The 17,137-nt window shown below is 39.3% G+C and overlaps 1 protein-coding gene across 2 annotated transcripts in view; it reads left to right on the top strand.

Annotated features, from left to right (window-relative positions):
• The window catches only part of SLC19A2 (solute carrier family 19 member 2), a 32,324-nt gene extending 16,899 nt beyond the window's left edge, over window positions 1-15,425 (top strand). Inside the window, exons 3-7 of one of the 2 annotated variants that reach the window (XM_036756996.1) lie at window positions 1,637-1,678; window positions 9,177-9,399; window positions 10,992-11,184; window positions 12,164-12,305; window positions 13,297-15,425. In XM_036756996.1, coding sequence (XP_036612891.1) covers window positions 1,637-1,678; window positions 9,177-9,399; window positions 10,992-11,184; window positions 12,164-12,305; window positions 13,297-13,425 — 729 coding nt within the window. In that variant the 3' untranslated portion in view covers window positions 13,426-15,425. The remainder of the gene's footprint in view (window positions 1-1,636; window positions 1,679-9,176; window positions 9,400-10,991; window positions 11,185-12,163; window positions 12,306-13,296) is intronic. The other variant, XM_036756998.1, reaches the window with a different exon arrangement.
• Window positions 15,426-17,137: the final 1,712 nt, after the last annotated feature.

Below are 17,137 nucleotides of genomic sequence, written 5' to 3'. Positions count from 1 at the left end.
TGTCTTCTGTCTCCATGTGGGGGAAAGGCGATTAGAATGGAGTTGCTAGATCCCTGGGCTGTGTGATCTCTGACTCTGAGATCTGTCGTCTGAGAGAGTTCAGGAGGCCAGATGACACGTTATTTAAAGCAGTCTGTAGTTTTGCATGAATTTAAAATATCTGCCCAAAAAGAGAAGAATGGGATTAATCTGAGCACTGAGAATTCTAATTTTACAGTAATTAAAATGCCTTATTATAGGGCCTTTGCACGGGAATTCCTCCTCTGGTGCTTCTGAAATTCAGTGGACTTTGACTGTTGGGTTAAGGACCTTGTCATTCAAAGTTGGAATTACTTGCTTTCCTGGTGAAAACCTTATTTCCCAATTCAGTCTCCCTATTGGGTACCCCTTGCTTCTTTCCTTCTCCTGCCATCTCCATTCTTACTGCATCTCCTCCAGGGATAAGGTGCTCAGACACCCTGAAAAAGTTCTTTATACCATTTAAAAGTTTTCTGTACACAGCCTTGAGCTCTCAGAAAATGGAGGGAATGAACATTGTACAGATATGCAGCAGATACCTTCTGGATTTTTTTTGAAGAAAGGGGAAAGGCCACGCATACCTAAGATCCCTAGAACTGAGACTAGCACCAATTAATTTGTTGTTGATTAATTAGCACCTTCTGTGGCAGACACTAGCACTTTAAAATCAGACCATGGTTCCTCAGTGACACAGTTTTTGTCTGTGATAAGCTTTCATTTTTTAGTTTTAAAAAGCTATTTTAAAGTTAGTGGGAAATCCTTCCATTCTGTATTTCAGCATGTGGTTTTCACATAAAAGACTGCTGCATTTTTATCAAACTTCTTTTCTCCCTCCGTTTTTATAATCTTCCTGTGATTTGATTTGTTACACTCATTATTTTACTAATATTGAACCGGACTTGTATTCTTGATATAAATATTACTTGGTCATATTCAGTTCAGTAAGAATGTATTCAACAAGCATTTGTTAAGAACTTCTTCTGTGCCAGGCACTGGGAAATATGCAAAGATAAAAACAAAATATCTACAGAGATAAATATGAAGTGAATGCCAAGTGATTTGTGGGTAGAACACTAACTAGTGGGAGTAATAATAAGGAGAGGTCTATCAAAGGAGGCAGCAACTGTAAGATGGAGAGCTGGTGAGGGAAGGTATGCCAGACATGGGCTGTAACCTGTGCAAAAGCTCTCAGGTGGGAGATGGAATTTTGTGTACTCAAGTGGGTCAGTGAGACAAAAACGTGGGATCCATGAGGAGGAGTAATGGGAAATCAGTCTTGAAAGATAGGAACCAGGTTGCTGAACAGGAGTTTGGGTTTTATCCTCCAGACAGTTGGGAGCCACCAGAGCTTCTTGTGGAGGAAATTGACATTGCAAGACCTGTGCCAAGAAAGGTCAGTATTGGTTATCTTATAAGAGGCTCTTCATTCTATTGTTTATCTTAAGAGGCGCTTCATTCCATTGTTCAACAAACTAAATTCAACTTAGCAAATTTATTATTAAGCAGTTACCTTGGTCCTCTATCTTCTTTTGCCGACATTTTATTCAATACTTTTTACAGTGTTATTCACTAATAATATTTACCTATATTTCTCTTTCTTTTTTTCTGTTCTTGCCAGGTTTGGGGATCAGAACGACGTTTGACTTCTAGAAAGAATGAGGTAGAATATTATCCCTCACCCTTTTTGAAATCAGTTTGTGTGGAATGGGGCTAACTCTTAGAATGTTAGAAGGAATTCATTTGTGCCGCAGTCTGGCCTTAGTTCCTTTTTACAGGGCTGTTCATTAATGAGCCATCTCATTTCTTTTTCTGAGAAGGACATATTTAGATTGTCTAAATCTTCTTTCAAAGCCTATGTTGACATTTTCTAGTTTTGTAAATATTTGTTGATTTCTTTTAGATCCTCAGTTTTGTTTTCCTATAAGTAGGACAATAGCACATAGGCTAACTAGGACTTAGGACACAGTCATGTGGTGCATAAGTTGGCATGGTGGAAAGAGCACTGAGCAGGAATTGCAGGACTCAAGATTGAATTCCAGCTTCTCATTGACTGTCTCAGTCCTTTCATCTCTCTGAGCCTCAGTTTCCTTATCTGTGAAGTCGGGGGTTATGTTATTATGGATGCTTAATGTTCCTGCCAGCTCCAGGTCTATGATCCTGTGGCCCCTTGATAGTTTTTATTTCTTTTGAATTTGTTGTGAACATCCACTCGTTTGTTTCTGTTTTGGGTAATTTGATTTGTTTCCATCTACTTTTGATGAAATAACTTTTAAAGTTTTCTGTTTTATTGACTTTTCAACCTACTTTTTAACCATTTCCTGCTTTGTGCTTGCTTTTGGTGTATTCAATTTGCTGATTTTTCTACTTTCTTTGAACTCAACTGACTGATTTTCACTTTATTTTTTTAATGTGTTCAAGGGTATGAATTTGCCTTATAAACATTGTTTTGACTGTATCCCATCCATTTTGGCAGGGAGATTTGAGAAAAGGAAACCACTGAGGAGAGAAATGAGAGGGTACAAGTAGTATTCATTAAGCATCTAAATGCTGTGTACCAGGCACTGGCTAAGCACTTTACAAATGTTATCTCATTTGATTCTCACAACACCCAGGGAGGTAGGCGTGATTATTGCCTTCATTTTACAGATGAGAAAACTGGCAGACAGAGATCAAATGACTTGCCCAGAGTCACGCAGCAAGTGTCTGAAGCTGAAAGTGCTCCCCCTGCCTTTGTTATATACGTATTATATACATGCTCAAAGATGTGCATGGTTCTCTCCATGATTGAGTGGAAGCTCCTCAAGGACAGATACTGCTTCATTATTTTTCTTAATCTTCAGTGCCTGGTATGGAGTCCGGAAGGAACTCAGTCAGGCCTTAATAAATGCTTGGTGATTGATTTATCTAGTCTAACCCATACGTGAAGAAGAATCCCCATCACACTGCCCTCAGCTAGCTGCCACCAAGCCTGTGCTTGGAGACATCTGGGGAAGAGAAATCCGCCCCTCCAAGGTCGCCCATGCCACTTTTGTACTGCCCTAGTTGTTAAAAAGCTTTCCTTGCATCGAGCCCAAATCATGGAAAATTACATTTTTTCTTTCTTAACCTCTAACTGAAATTTAGGATTTCTTTCAATTAGGAACATAGATAACAAGCCACAGTGGTATTCTTCTCCAGAGTGTCAGAGGGGTCCAAAGGAGGTTAAGAGATTTCGGTCTAAGTGATCCCTGAGCTTCCTTTTGCTTTTGACATTCTGTGACTTTAGGGAAAGATGCTCTCACCAGTCACTGGCTTATCTGAGCTTACTAGGAAACAGTTCAGTGAACCTTTTCTCCATTACTTTTGCCTTTAGACATGCCCTGATCCACAGCTGAGTCCCAATTAATATGAATGACAAATTCCCCAGAAGCGTCGCATGTATTTGAATTTGCACTATTTGAAGTCATAATTATATAAAATATGGTAACTGATGACAGTGCAGTGGAAATATGCAGTGAGAATTTGATTAGTGTAACCATTTCAAGACATTCGTTTCCATTAATTGGGACCTAGCTGCATAAAAATCTGAATCTACAAAATAGATAATTAATGGTGGAGGTGGTATTCACATTACAAAAGGATTTACCATAGGGTTTCTTCAAATACTGTTTTCCTAACAATTTTTTCAAAAAATGAATCTATCTCATAACATTGTAGAAATCTGTGTATGTGCTCCTCTCTTTTATGGGAGACAGTCTTCAGACTGAATGTGCCTTAAGGACCAGAAAAATTTTGTCTTTACTTGGGATTGGTTTAACTCTGATGCAGTAGGGGTGTTTTCAAGGTTCATCTGTCTAGCTAGGAACTGTTAAGGAAGGCCAAACAAATTCTTCGTGCTTGTGTGAGATTGTCTCTTGGAAAGGGGGTGGTAGATGGGTGGACATGATTGGGCACCTGTCATTTTGGATCAGTTAGTGTTTCATTCACGACCAGGAAATCTCTACTGTTTTTGTGACCCTTTCCTGCTTCTTACTTCCTAGATTGCTTTTGCTTGGAATACCTCTTAGTACATAAGTTTCATAGACTTTTTAGGTTTTTTTTTTTACTTCTTAAAGTTTCACTTAAATCCAGTGTCTTCAGGAAGTGTTTATGTTGTCTGCTTCCCAGATTGCACACAGGCCTGGAGTCATAACTTCTAAAAAATTAATGAAGTCAGCTTTGCAGTCCCCAAGAATGACACTGAAATAAACATCAGGAAGTTCACAAATGTGCTTTTTATGATGGTCTGGTTTTTTTCCATATGACTGTGGTTTGCACACACACTAAATTGGAAGCTGTGACCACGTATGTGGCTAGTTTGCCTATTGCTCTTATCAGAACTTTTAGAATAAACATTTTATTGATACTCTTTTTAAAACAGTGCCATTACTCCCCAGTGACCACAGAACCCTCTTTTGTAACAAAGAAGTACAGTTAAGTGAAACAAATCAACATGGCTTTCTGGTATTATAGATCTCATTCCACATTGATGGCCCCCTACCTCTTTTACAGTCTGTCCTATGAAGTCTTGACTGGATGGATCAGAACTCTTGTATCATTCAGTACTTCCTGTACATTTTTGTGCTTATTATGTAAATTATTCTGGTTTTGTAACTTTGTTTTACATCAGCTTGTACAAGTTTTCCCAAGTTCCCTTGAGTTCTTCATGTTTATTATTTCTTATAGTGCAACAATAGGGTACATTCATGTACCAGTACGTTCAGCCAGTTCACCATTTGATGGGCTTCTGCTTTGTTTCTACATAGACAAAAAATCCTGCTATAAATATTTTTGTACATATGGGACCTTTCCGCTCATTTGTCCTTTTGGCGTATGCTCAGTAGTGATCCCTGGGTCAAGGAGGTAGATACAGTTTTGTGACTTTCCTAGTATAATGCCAAATTGTTTTTCCAGACTTGTTGACCACCATTGCATTAATTGACCTTCTTCCTATAGCCTCTTTTAACACTTTTTTTTCCATCATGGCCAATCTGATCCATGTGAGGTGAAACCTTTAAGAGTCCGTTTGATTTTCACACATCTTACCATTTGGAAGATTCTTTCAAATGGTTGTTGATGATTTATTTGCATTTCTTCCTTTTGGAAACCGTCTATTCATATCTTTGACATTCTGTGATTTTAGTAATGGCTACAAATCTTATACTTGTAGGGTTCAAAAAGTCAGCTACAAAGTACTCTGAATGAGATGTACTCAGAAAGCAGTTTATACCAAAAGGGCCCCGCATTTTAGTGGACTACAATATATTACAGGACAGAATGTGACATTGGAGCTGACTGACCTTAGCTAAGGCAGCGAAGTAGTGTGACTATTACAATAAATGCAGGATTGGATATCTTCCAATCCTAGCATCACTTTGCTTTCTGATTCAACAACAGAAGGATCTTTTTGCCTTGTCTGCTTAGTTCCTGAGCTGTGAACAGGATGTAGGAAAATTTTGGTTTGTGGATAAGTGGAACAGCAAGATGAGTAAGTAGATGGCTTTTGTTCTTCTGTATTTGCATCAATTTCCTATACATCTTGGATATTAGACATTTATTAAATAAGTTTGCAAGATTTCTTTCTTAATTGATAGTTTCCTTTCTTATACTAGTTACATTCATTTTTGTGTAATTTAAAAAAAAAGTTTGTCTAATTAAAATGGTTTTATTTTGTTTTTGTAATAATCTCTGTCCTTGATTAAGAATTTTCCCATGCCATAGTTATACAAGATATGTTTTTCCCATCTCTTTCAATTTTTTTTTAGGATTTGACTTTTTTATGCTTGGGTCGCATACCATTTTCAATTTATTAGAATATTTGGTAAAAGATATTGACTTAAACCTTACGTTTTCTACCAAACTGCTTTCCTTTTCCTCCCTTAGTTTTGGGTAATAGAGGATTTTTACCCTAGTAGTTTGTATTCTTGGGTCCAATGACCATTGTTTTTTTCTACACCTATGCTCACATTTAATATGATTCATAATTATACAGCCATTCTCTGAGGGCCTACCTTATAGTATGTTCTGTAGGTAAAGAGAAGGAGCTGAGATAAAGTCAAGTTTGTATTTCTATCCAGTTCTACAGTAAAATGCCTTTATAAAAAACTAAATACTTATAAAAATAATGTAGGATTTAGAGCTGTAAAGGATGTTAAGTAGCTTAGACATCTAAGGATATCTTATGGACTGGATGTCATTTAGTCCAAAGGTGTCAAACATGTGGCTCTTTAATGGAGCTGGAGCCAGATTAAAATGTAATTGGCAAATATTTCATGAAATAAGTAAAAGTACGGTAAAACATAGTTAACATTACATTTTAAAACTAAGCCAGTATATACCTGCAGGGAACATTATGTGGTGATCCCTATTCCCAAAGCCCTTAAGAGCTGTTGCAAAATCCACTGGAAATTTCCTTAATAGTCCATTAGTTTGATTTGTTGATACTGTGGCAGATGGTAGTTAACCATTTTAAGAGAACAAATATTTATTGGGTGCCAGTTATATGCGAAGCATTGTGTTAGACACTGTGGCTACAAAGGACAAACAAAAACCATAAACTGCCTTGTCCTAGGGGAGCTTACATTCTGCTTGTAGGGATACATTTACACAGATATTTGAGGAGGCAGAGACCACTAGCAAGTAGAAGGATTTGAAAAGACTCTTATGGGGGAGGACACCTCACGTGGGGGAAGCCAGGGGTTCCAACAGGCAGAGGGGTTGTGTAGGAAGAGCCTATGCAAAATGGAATCCAGAGTTTGTGCCAAGCATAGAATGTGGGAAAGTGAGTTATGTTCAGTGAGAGTGCAAGGGTGGTCTGGAGCCAGACTGTGAGCAGCAATGTGGTGCCCTTATGCCTAGGGCACTGGAGTCAGGAAAGACCGGAGTTCAAATTCAACCTCTGACACTAGCTGCATGACCCTGGGGAAGTCACTGAGCACTTGTCTGCCTCAGTTTCCTCATCTGCAAAATGGAGACAATAATAACACCTACCTTCCAGGGTGGCTGTGAGAATAAAATGAGATTATATTTGTAAAGCACTTTGCCAACCTATTATTAAATAGGCACACACACAAGCAGGGTTTATCTGAAGCAGGCAGGACTGGCAATATGAAGGAAGCATTAAATCTGCTATGTACAAGGTACCAGGCTAGGTGCTGAAGGGCATATATGCAAAAAACAAACCAAAATATAGCTCCTGCCATCAAGGAACTTATCAGTTACTAGAACAGTTTCTACTACATACAGTAATAAGTATAGTCCAAGATATTGTATGATCAGGGCCTGGAACATATCGCTTTCAGTGAGGAGGAGGGGAGTAAAAAAGGCTTCAGGAAGGAGGTGGTGCCTGAGCAGGATTTCATCAGATAGAAATGAGGAGGAAGTTCATTCCAAGAATGTAGGGCAGCCTGCACAAATGCCCAAATACCTGGAGATGAGAAATGCAGGACCAGAGGAGGGAACAGCTGGAGTCCAGCTTGCCCTGAATGTAGCATGTGAACTGGGAGTAGAGTGAAATGAGTCAGAAAGTGGTGCCTTCACTTGCCAAATGTGGGCTGCTGCCCTTAAGCCCTTTTCTTTCTTAAGCTGATATCACCCACTCCCTCGGGTTCCTTTAAAGTCTGGTTCCACATCTCTATATAGATTATTCTGTGATTTAGAACTTTCAAGTTAGAAGGAACCTTCTAAATCTTCTTGTCTTAAAGGTTAAGAAATGGACTCAGGAAGGTTAAATAATTTGTCCAAGGTCACACAAGTAGTAAGTAGGAGAGCCAAGTTCCAAACTCGGGTACTCTAAGTCCAAATGCCTTATTCTTGATACGCACACTGTTGGGGCTCATGGGATCCACTCACCCTGCTGTTCCACTTAGCCACCAACCACCACTTTCCTACATCCTGTTCAAAGCTCAGGAACTAAGCAGACTAGGCAGGCCAGAGGGTCCTTCTGTCTTTGAATCAGAAAGCAAAGTGATGCTGGGAGTGGAAGACAGTCAATCCTGCAAATGTTACAATGTTGGCTCTGCCTCTCTGCCTTGGCTCGGGTCAGTTTGCTCCATCGGATCCATTAATAACGTCACAGAATGCAAGAAGTGGAAAGGACCTTATTAGAGACCATCTGATACTGAGGTTTTTAACCTTTTGTGTGTGTGTCATGGACCCCTTTGACTGTCTAGTGAAGACTAATACTACTGTGGTATGTTGCCTACATTCACATCTGAAGGAAATATGGAATTTTAGCCAGATGCTGACAGAAATAGGGTGATTATTGTCTCATGTGTGTTCACGATTTCCCTAAATAATATACCCCAGAGGTCCACAGACCCCAAGTTAAGGACTCCTGATCTAGCAGATGAGAAAATAGAGACAGATTGATTAAGTGTCTGGATTACAATAGCTTGATGCCGTAGACCTGATACTAGGACCCTCCTTGTGACTTGCAGCGCGATGCTTTCCCCACTGTGCTGCATTGCATCCCTGCTTTTACTGCACCTGCTGTTTTCTCACTTCTAAACAAACAGTTGTTCCCCTTCCCCCAGTAGAGGATATATAACAGGAAGAGCCTATTCTTGGAACTCTTTTTAACAATGAACCGATGATACTTTCCTAGTTAACGGGTGTGCTCCTCGTAAAGGACAGTGGGGACCATTACAGTCTCATTTAGGAGACAGGAATCACATGTGAAATGACTGCTATTTTAACGTTGTGGTTTTATGAATCAAAATGTCAAGATGTGCAGCCTTTGTTGACTAACATTGATGATGGTTAAATTGTAGGGAGTAGTACTTACGTTCTGACAAGATGATAGGGAGAACTTGTGTGTGTGTGTGTGTATGTATGTATGCATAGTATTTTATATATGTGCATTATATATGCATACACACATATGGCATGCTATATTTATTATCATAATTGAACTAATAGAATTAATCATATTATGGTGCTTCCAAGCACAGACTATTAGAAGGACGGGAGAGTGCAAAATGTTTATCAGTATAATTGTTAGCAAGTGCTTGTTTCAAAGAAATGGACACTTGGATTTTTCAAACCAACAAAAAGTTCAAGGGTATTAGAAAACTGGAAACTTTCACCGTCTGCTGCTGTGCCAGGCTCATCATGTTTATTCTTGTTTTCCTGTTCTCTAGAAATTGAAGCCAGACCGCCTTCTTGTGCTCAAGGTCTTGTGGAAAGATTTCCTGGTGTGCTATTCCTCCCATCCTCTGCTCTGTTGGTCGGTGTGGTGGGCCCTCTCTACCTGTGGCTATTTCCAAGTGGTGAACTACACACAGGGTCTGTGGGAGAAAGTGATGCCTTCTCGCAATGCTGCCATCTATAATGGTGGAGTGGAGGCAGTTTCAACACTGCTGGGTAAGTAAGTTCATCCAGTCCCACCTGGATTCTGCTACACCCTTATTTCCCATTCAGTTCCTACTGGTCTCTACTCTTTCTTTACAGATGCCATCTTAATTCCCATATTGAGGCTTTTGTTCATATTCCCTCTTCCTTCCCAACCAAACCTTGCCTGTCCTTCAGGGCTAAACCCAACTCCTTCCTCTTTGAAGCTCTCTCTCCTTGGCTGTTGTAGCTCGGGCTATTATTCCTTGGCCCCACCACAAAATTTCATGCTGAAGATAGCCTTGTGTTATTCATTAATGATTCATGTATGGATAATTTGTCTTTTCAATTAAAAACTTGAGGTCAAGAACTATCTTGTACAGACAGCAAGATGCTACAGTAGATAGAGCTAAACCTGGAGTCAGGAAAGTTTGAGTTCAAATCTTACCTTAGATACTTATTAGCTCTGTGACCATGGCCAAGTCACTTAAGTCCTATCTGCCTCAGTTTATTTATCTGTAAAATGGGGATAATAATAATATCTCTTAGGGTTGTTATGAGGATCAAATGAGATAATATTTGTTAAGTGCTTTGCAGATCTTAAAGCACTGTAGAAATGCTAGCTATTGTCGTACTTGCTTTGTACTCTCCACACCATAGTACCACATAGTTGGTGCTCATCGATCCATCTCTACAGTCTCTTCCACCTCTAAAATGTCATGGCGATAATGATATAATCATAACTTGCACTTACATGGCGCTTCCAGGTTTGTGGAGTTCTTTATAAGGGTTCTCTCTTTCTGTCCCCACATTGATCCAGGGAGATAAGTGCCATCAGAGTCCTTGTGCCATTTGTGTAGATGAGTAAAGAAAATGAACTCCCTGAGGTTGTTAACTTGCCCATGATTACACAGCTGGTTAAGTGTCAGAGATCTGAACCCAGGTCCCTCCTGACTCCAATCCAGCACTGTTTCCCCTATCTACTGCTGTACTTTGATAAGAGACAAATAGAATTTCTATATTTCATGAGTGACTATGATGTACTGAGATTTGCTGTAGTTCAGAAGGTTTCTTCCTGAGCAAAGTTTTGCATTAAATTCCTCTCCATGCTACTAGTCTAGTACATCTTCTACTAGAACCCATTTCCTTTAGTTAAATATTTTTCAAATATAAATTTATTTTTAAAAAATAATTATTGCATCTGACTAGGTGTGAATTGAAGTTTATGAAATGGTTTATGTATTTAGTAGGTTGCTGAAGGAGTTGGTAGTGTCTGTTTTTGTTTTGTTTTTACCAAACCTGTGGTTTGTTAGTCTGCAGATAAGGGTATAGATGTGCCTAGAAAGGGGTGCTGACGCTGGTCTCCACTTTATCCTCTGAGGAAGTCAGACCAGAGCTGGTACCATAGTGTGTGTCTACACCCCTTCCTAGATGTACCCATGGATGTAAGTAATATGTTTTTTTCTATTGATCACTAAGGCCCAAGATTATCCCAATTCATCCAAAACTATCATATGCCTCCTTTATCGATTTTACTCATTTGTGTTTTTAGATGAATTTCTAGGAATTGTAATTTTGTTTACTTAGGAAGGTGATCCAACTTGCTTTCCTGCCTTTGTTTTTAGGGGCTGTGGCAGTGTTTGCAGTTGGTTACATAAAAATATCCTGGTCTACGTGGGGCGAGATGACGCTGTCCCTCTTCTCCCTCCTGATCGCAGCGGCCGTGTATGTAATGGACAAAGTGAATAACATCTGGGTGTGCTACTCGTCCTATGTTGTCTTCAGAATCATCTACATGCTGCTTATCACCATAGCAACGTATGTATTCAGGTTCCCAGAAACCTGAAAAAAGGGCAGTGAGGCTTTGTGGGAGACAGGTTATAGAGAAAAAGCGCTTTTTGTTTTCTCCCAGTCAGTTTCTACCTATCAGTTTCTTCAAAAACTGGAAGGTAAATTTAATGTTCTACTTTCAAGACAAAAGAACAGTAACTTTTACATTATATGCAATATACATAGGCATCTTTATGTAAATATGCACACAACACACAAAATGTATGTTTGTGTGTATATATCCTCTCTAGATAGAACACACACTCTCTAGTGGAAGGAGCCCTGGACTTTGAGCCAGAATGCCTGGATCTGAGTCCTTGCTCTGCCCCTTTCGGACTACATGTGACCTTGGGCAAATAATTTAACCTTTTTTGAATCTGGTTCCTTGTCTACAAAATTTTCTCCCCTCCCAGGTTGTGAGAATAAAAAGACAAAATTTTAAAACAATTTTTAAAAGCTTAAAGAGATTTAGGTAGGGTAAACTTACACACACCCTTGTGATTTCGTCTGTGTGGGATATACCTTTCTTTTCCTGGTACAAATTGTTGACTTTTTTGTAAGCTAGTCTTGAGAGTCGGGAAGGGCACTGAGGTTAGGGCTTGTGGCCCTGACACAGAGCTATTATGGGGTAAAGGTAGGATTTAAGCCCAGTCTTCCTGAGGCCTTCCAAGGCTAACACTCTAGCCACTGTGCCAACACCACAGAGTGTCATGAGGAATGATTATATTATTACTATTATGGACACAAATGGAAAAGCATTGATGATGTACTTACTCAAGAATCCTTTATGAAGCTTTCATATGTACATTTGTATGTAAACCCACTTGTTTTTAGGTCTGTTCCTCTATGGCCACAAATGTTTTTAATTTGTTTGAGAGGAAAATTAAAGTGATAGTTAAAGTAAAAATTGTAACCAGCCAAGGAAATAGTCCTTGTGATTAAGAGTTTTTGTGCCCTGTTTCCTAAGGTTCCAGATTGCTACTAACCTCAGCATGGAGCGCTATGCCCTGGTGTTTGGTGTGAACACTTTCATTGCCTTGGCACTACAGACTCTGCTCACTCTGATTGTGGTGGACGCCAGTGGTCTTGGCTTGGAAATCACCACTCAGGTAAGACCTGTAGCTTCATTCGCGGCAGTGATGCTCCCATCTGGACAAATAGGGCTGCCAAAATGTCATACTGACACGTGGTTCTATCTGGAGCCCATTTTCTCTCAGATACTTATTTGATGTTAAGGCTCCACGATTCTATGTTGAGGTCCCAAGTCAGTGTTGTCTACGATGGGCCTTGGTGAAGAGGTTCGATGGTAGGGGCTGCCCTTCATTGATTGTTTCCAGTCCCAGTTTTGGTTTCTCCATATACTGCACCTCACACCCAGGAGGCTTTCTTACTTTGTCTGCTATTCCTGATCTCTCAGCCACTTCCTTTTAAAGTCCACTTGAAATCCTGTCTTCTTCAGGATGCCCTTTCTGACTTCTAGAAGACAAATGTGCAAACTATTCACTCCTCCATTTTGACTATATGAATCTCTTGAAAGGAGGAAAAAAGATCTGTGCAAATGCCTCTGGATAATAGAAACACTTTAATCCATTTGATGGTTGTCCTGCATACATAGCCCTCTGACTCCAAATCTATGGGTCTAATTATTACTCCACCAGCCTCCCCTGATTCGTTCAGGTCTGGAAGGGAACTCGGAGGACTGTTAGTCCAGTCCCCTCATTTTACAGATGAGGAAACTGAGGTCACACAGGTAGTCGGTTTCAGAACCACGATTTGGACCTCACAGTCCTCACTCCTTGTTTCCAGCGGAGCACATGGGGTGGATAAACGTTCCAGGGCCCGTGAGGGTTGTATGAACGCTGTAGTCCACAGAGTCCTCCCCCAGCCCCTTTGTGCATATGCAGGTACTCTGTTAACCTGACCAGATCCTGGTGATAATGTCCTTTTAGCATAGAGGTTGGCTTACACTTTACTGCCCTCTGTTGGAGAGACCTAGCCAGCTCCGATTCCATCTCTCATGGCACCTTCCTTGCTTTGAAATGAAGTCTGTTCACATGCTGTGTCTTCTTTTGTCACTGGGCTCTTTTGTTTCCCTCCTAGTTCCTGATCTATGCTGGTTACTTTGCACTCATAGCGATGATTTTCCTAATCAATGGTGCAGTCAGTGTTATAAAGAAGTACAGAAGGAGGCAAGATCCAGAAGCAAGCTCTCCAGTGACCACTGCATGATCCACAACTAAGGGGAGACTGACGCCTTAGAACCTGAGCGCTGCTTCCCACAACAACAGTGCCTGGACATAAAAGTTCATTGTGTTTTCCCTAAGTTATAAGCATATATTTATGACAGTGTTTGAATGTGCATTTTTCTGCTTCAGAGCAACCAGGTGTAATCTGTTTTCTTGGTGTTCCATAATTGATCCAAGAAGAAATGTTGATTTTTATAGATTATTTATGTGAGATAATTTAAGGATGACTTTTTTAGCCCTGCTTTAAACATCCACTTGCTAAAGTGAAAGCATGGGATCCAGGGAAAGGGGGACCAGAAGGGGAAGTTCTGCGTTTAATTTGAAAACAAAGTTAAGGTTTTTACAGGTCATTCCCATCCTGATGCCCTAGGATAGCATCATGGGCCCCATGGGCCATCGCTCCTCAGACAGGATGGAGGTGCCCGGCTGCAGTACTCACCTCTGTACCACTCATTACCACAGTTTCATGTGTCTTTGTCTACACATTCACTTATTTGTGTTAGTGTAAATGGTTGTTTCTATCACAAGTGAGCAATATTTGCTGTGGTTCTATTCCCTAAGGAATATACGTTGTGTGTTTATTTTAAATTATTGTTTTCACCTCAGTGTAAGTGTTCTCTCAGATGTGTGTGTACTTTGACCAGTACGTTGTACATTACTCATTATGCTTCCCAGAGAAGCTCATATAGGTACAAAGAATGGCGAACTTGAGGCCTGCTAATCTGCTAAACTGTTCATTGCTAAATGAATGGACCTTATCAGAAAATTTAAGGGATACTTAATTCTTTAGTATGAAGGACTCTGACTTTACGATGAAACCTAGAATGAATTATGGGCCGTGGCTACAACCAACCCATCTAGTGTTTGTTGTCCCTTTAAGCCCTAAATAAGAGGAAGATTTAAAAACACCTTCACTTCCTGATTTTTTGTTGTCTTTCTCTTATTCAAGATAAGATGGGCACCCAAGACTATTCCAAGGTGTTTTTTTTTTTTTTTGTTTTGCGCAAATGGGACCACGTAATTTGTAAGACAGGACTGGGATTGACTGTTGGGTTCTTTACCAGAAATCTGCCTTTAAGTTCAGAAGTGTATCATCTTAAAGATTTGATTAAAATTAGAAGTTGGTGGTGTTTTCTGTTTCCAAGTTACATGAAGGAAAACAAAATAGTTTCCACTTGATTTTGAAATGTCTCCGATGTGGCTGCCAGTGTGTGTGAAAAATATCTGTATTTATGTCACATTTTGAGAAACCAGTGAAGCTGAGATGGTGTTGCCTTATTCTCGCTACCTCTGAGTAGCTGCTTTTACCTGAGTTATGGTTTATTTTTGTTTTTTTTTTTCTAATTTGAGAAGGATATAACTAAGCCACATTAGCGATATGTAGGAGTGGGGGTGGAAGGGATAAGTGGCAGCTTTCCATCTGCTTTATTTAATGAGGATCATAGGTCATTCCTTATGCCTTCCTTTAAGATGAAGAGGATGGGCAGGAACAAGCTAGGAGAGAAGGGGGAAATGATTCCTTTGAAGTCAGAGCTTCTGGCTACTGGATTGGGGATTTTTTACATTATTTTCTCTTGGGATTGTTCATTCTAAAACAAGCCAGTTTGTTGTCACAAAGTGTTTTAGGTTATTTTTTTAATGATGAAATAGACTGACATAATCAAAATGTCTGGCTACCAAAGCATTAATTTCCCTATTCTCTGAATGTCAGGTAGACCACATAAACCTTTAGTTATATAAGAAAAGGAGGTCTTACCTGTGCAGTGAGTTTTTAGAAGAATCTAATTTGCACAGATGAACTTACTGTACATGGTTTTGCAAACAAGTGGAAAGAAATTTTCTGTTGTATGTTTTATTCAATTCTGTATAGATTATAAAATTATTTTTATCAAATAAATATTTTATAGTATGTTTTCCTTTTTTGATTTAAAAATATTTTAAAATCTAGTATATGGAAAATAACTTTGTAATCACTTCCTTAAATCTGTCGTCTCCAGTTTCTATTCAATACTACCCCTATTCTCTCCCGATTTTACTTTTAATTTTTTCTACCAGTTTCTAACTTAGGATCTTTACCTTTCACTGTGTCTCTCTAACTTAAATGTTTTTTCTCATTTTATCTAGCATTCCATTACACTATTTAGTATTATCCAGCTGTGTGTTGGTCTACTACTTCCACCTATACATTTTTTAAAATAACTAGTATTATTAATCTCATTATTAAGAATTCTCGGAGCCATAATCCTAAACCTGGTCTAGTCTTCTCTTCCCTGTGCTCATTAATACTTATCCCTTTCTAAAACCTAATTGATTAAATGCTTTTGTTGATTTATCATCACCAAAATTTGGTTAAAATTTGATCTGAACGATTATTCTTTGTTTTCTAGACCTGTGGTTTTTGTGTCCTTGTTCCCCTGCCCCATACACCCCCATTCTTTAATTATACAGCTCATAATAATGCCAATTATGAGTGCTAAAATTTAGATAAATGGTTTGTGTGTGGGATGAGTTCCATCTACTCCCCTTCCAGGACTACAACAAAAATGCCCATCATTTTTAGGAAGGGTCTTTGAGATACAAATTAAAATAATATACTAATGAACTCTATTCCAGTGGATGATTTATTCCAATAGAACCCCAAAACAGTGTGGTTTGTTGATTGGACTTTGGTGACAGCTCTTTATTACCTATTTTGGGGGACACAGTTTCAATGATGCAGCTTCATATTATTAACTCCCTAAGCCAGAATATCTGTGAGATTTTTTTCTTCAGACAAATACCCCAAATTTCTATTATATAAGCATTAAGTACCATTGTAAGGGTTTATGATGGGGTGATGAAGGGAATTGAAACATTTTCTTTTATTGGTTCGATAAAATAAGATGAAGACCAACAGGTTAAATTTTGTTCCTGACTGCATGCACAATGGGAAATCAGTGGGGTTGGAGAAAAAAAAATCCCTTTGTCTTTTAAGTTTGAGATGTTTCCTATCTCATAAAGTCTGAAGCTTGGTATATATGTAAAGAATCTGGATGTCCCAAGAGAAACATGATCCAAAGTCACTGAAAATAGCCAATGAAAATCTGAACAAACACCCGTAGGAGCCACTAACACTGTTATTCCAAATTCTAAGTCTTTTTTTACTTAAGTTTAAAGGATTCAGGTCTTCATCTTAATGGTCACACCTTCCACCATGGCAGATCTTCACTCTTCTTCACTGCAGTGGACAGCCTTAATTAAGTTCCCAAAAAAATCAAGTTGTGGCCAACCTGCTTGCCTTTCACTGATTGGACAGCTGATGTGCTGGCTCCCTATAACTGACTTGATACTTTCCAGCTTGGTAAGACCACTGCTGCCATAGTGAGAAACCAGGGTCACCTCCATGTCACCATGAGATACTGGCTTAAGACTAGAACGACAGTGAAGACAACAGCTACAAAATAATTCTTTAACCTGTTATAATTGTGGACACCTCTCTCCGTTGATACTGCATATAATTTTTTCCTGTACACATTAGAGGAGCAACATAGATAATTAGTGGATAGGGCGCTAGGGTTTGACTTGTCTGTGGGGTTACCTGTGTGACCCTGGGCAAGACATCTAGCCTTTCTGTATGCATGTTTCTTCGTCTGTAAAATGAAGGGGTTGGACTCCCTGGCCTCTGAGGTCTTTTCTAGATCTCAGTCTATTATCCT

Source organism: Trichosurus vulpecula, chromosome 4 (genome assembly GCF_011100635.1).
Source record: "Trichosurus vulpecula isolate mTriVul1 chromosome 4, mTriVul1.pri, whole genome shotgun sequence".
NCBI lineage: Eukaryota > Metazoa > Chordata > Mammalia > Diprotodontia > Phalangeridae > Trichosurus > Trichosurus vulpecula.
The sequence above is the reverse complement of the archived record's forward strand: the minus strand, read 5'-3'. Positions and strand labels throughout refer to the sequence as shown.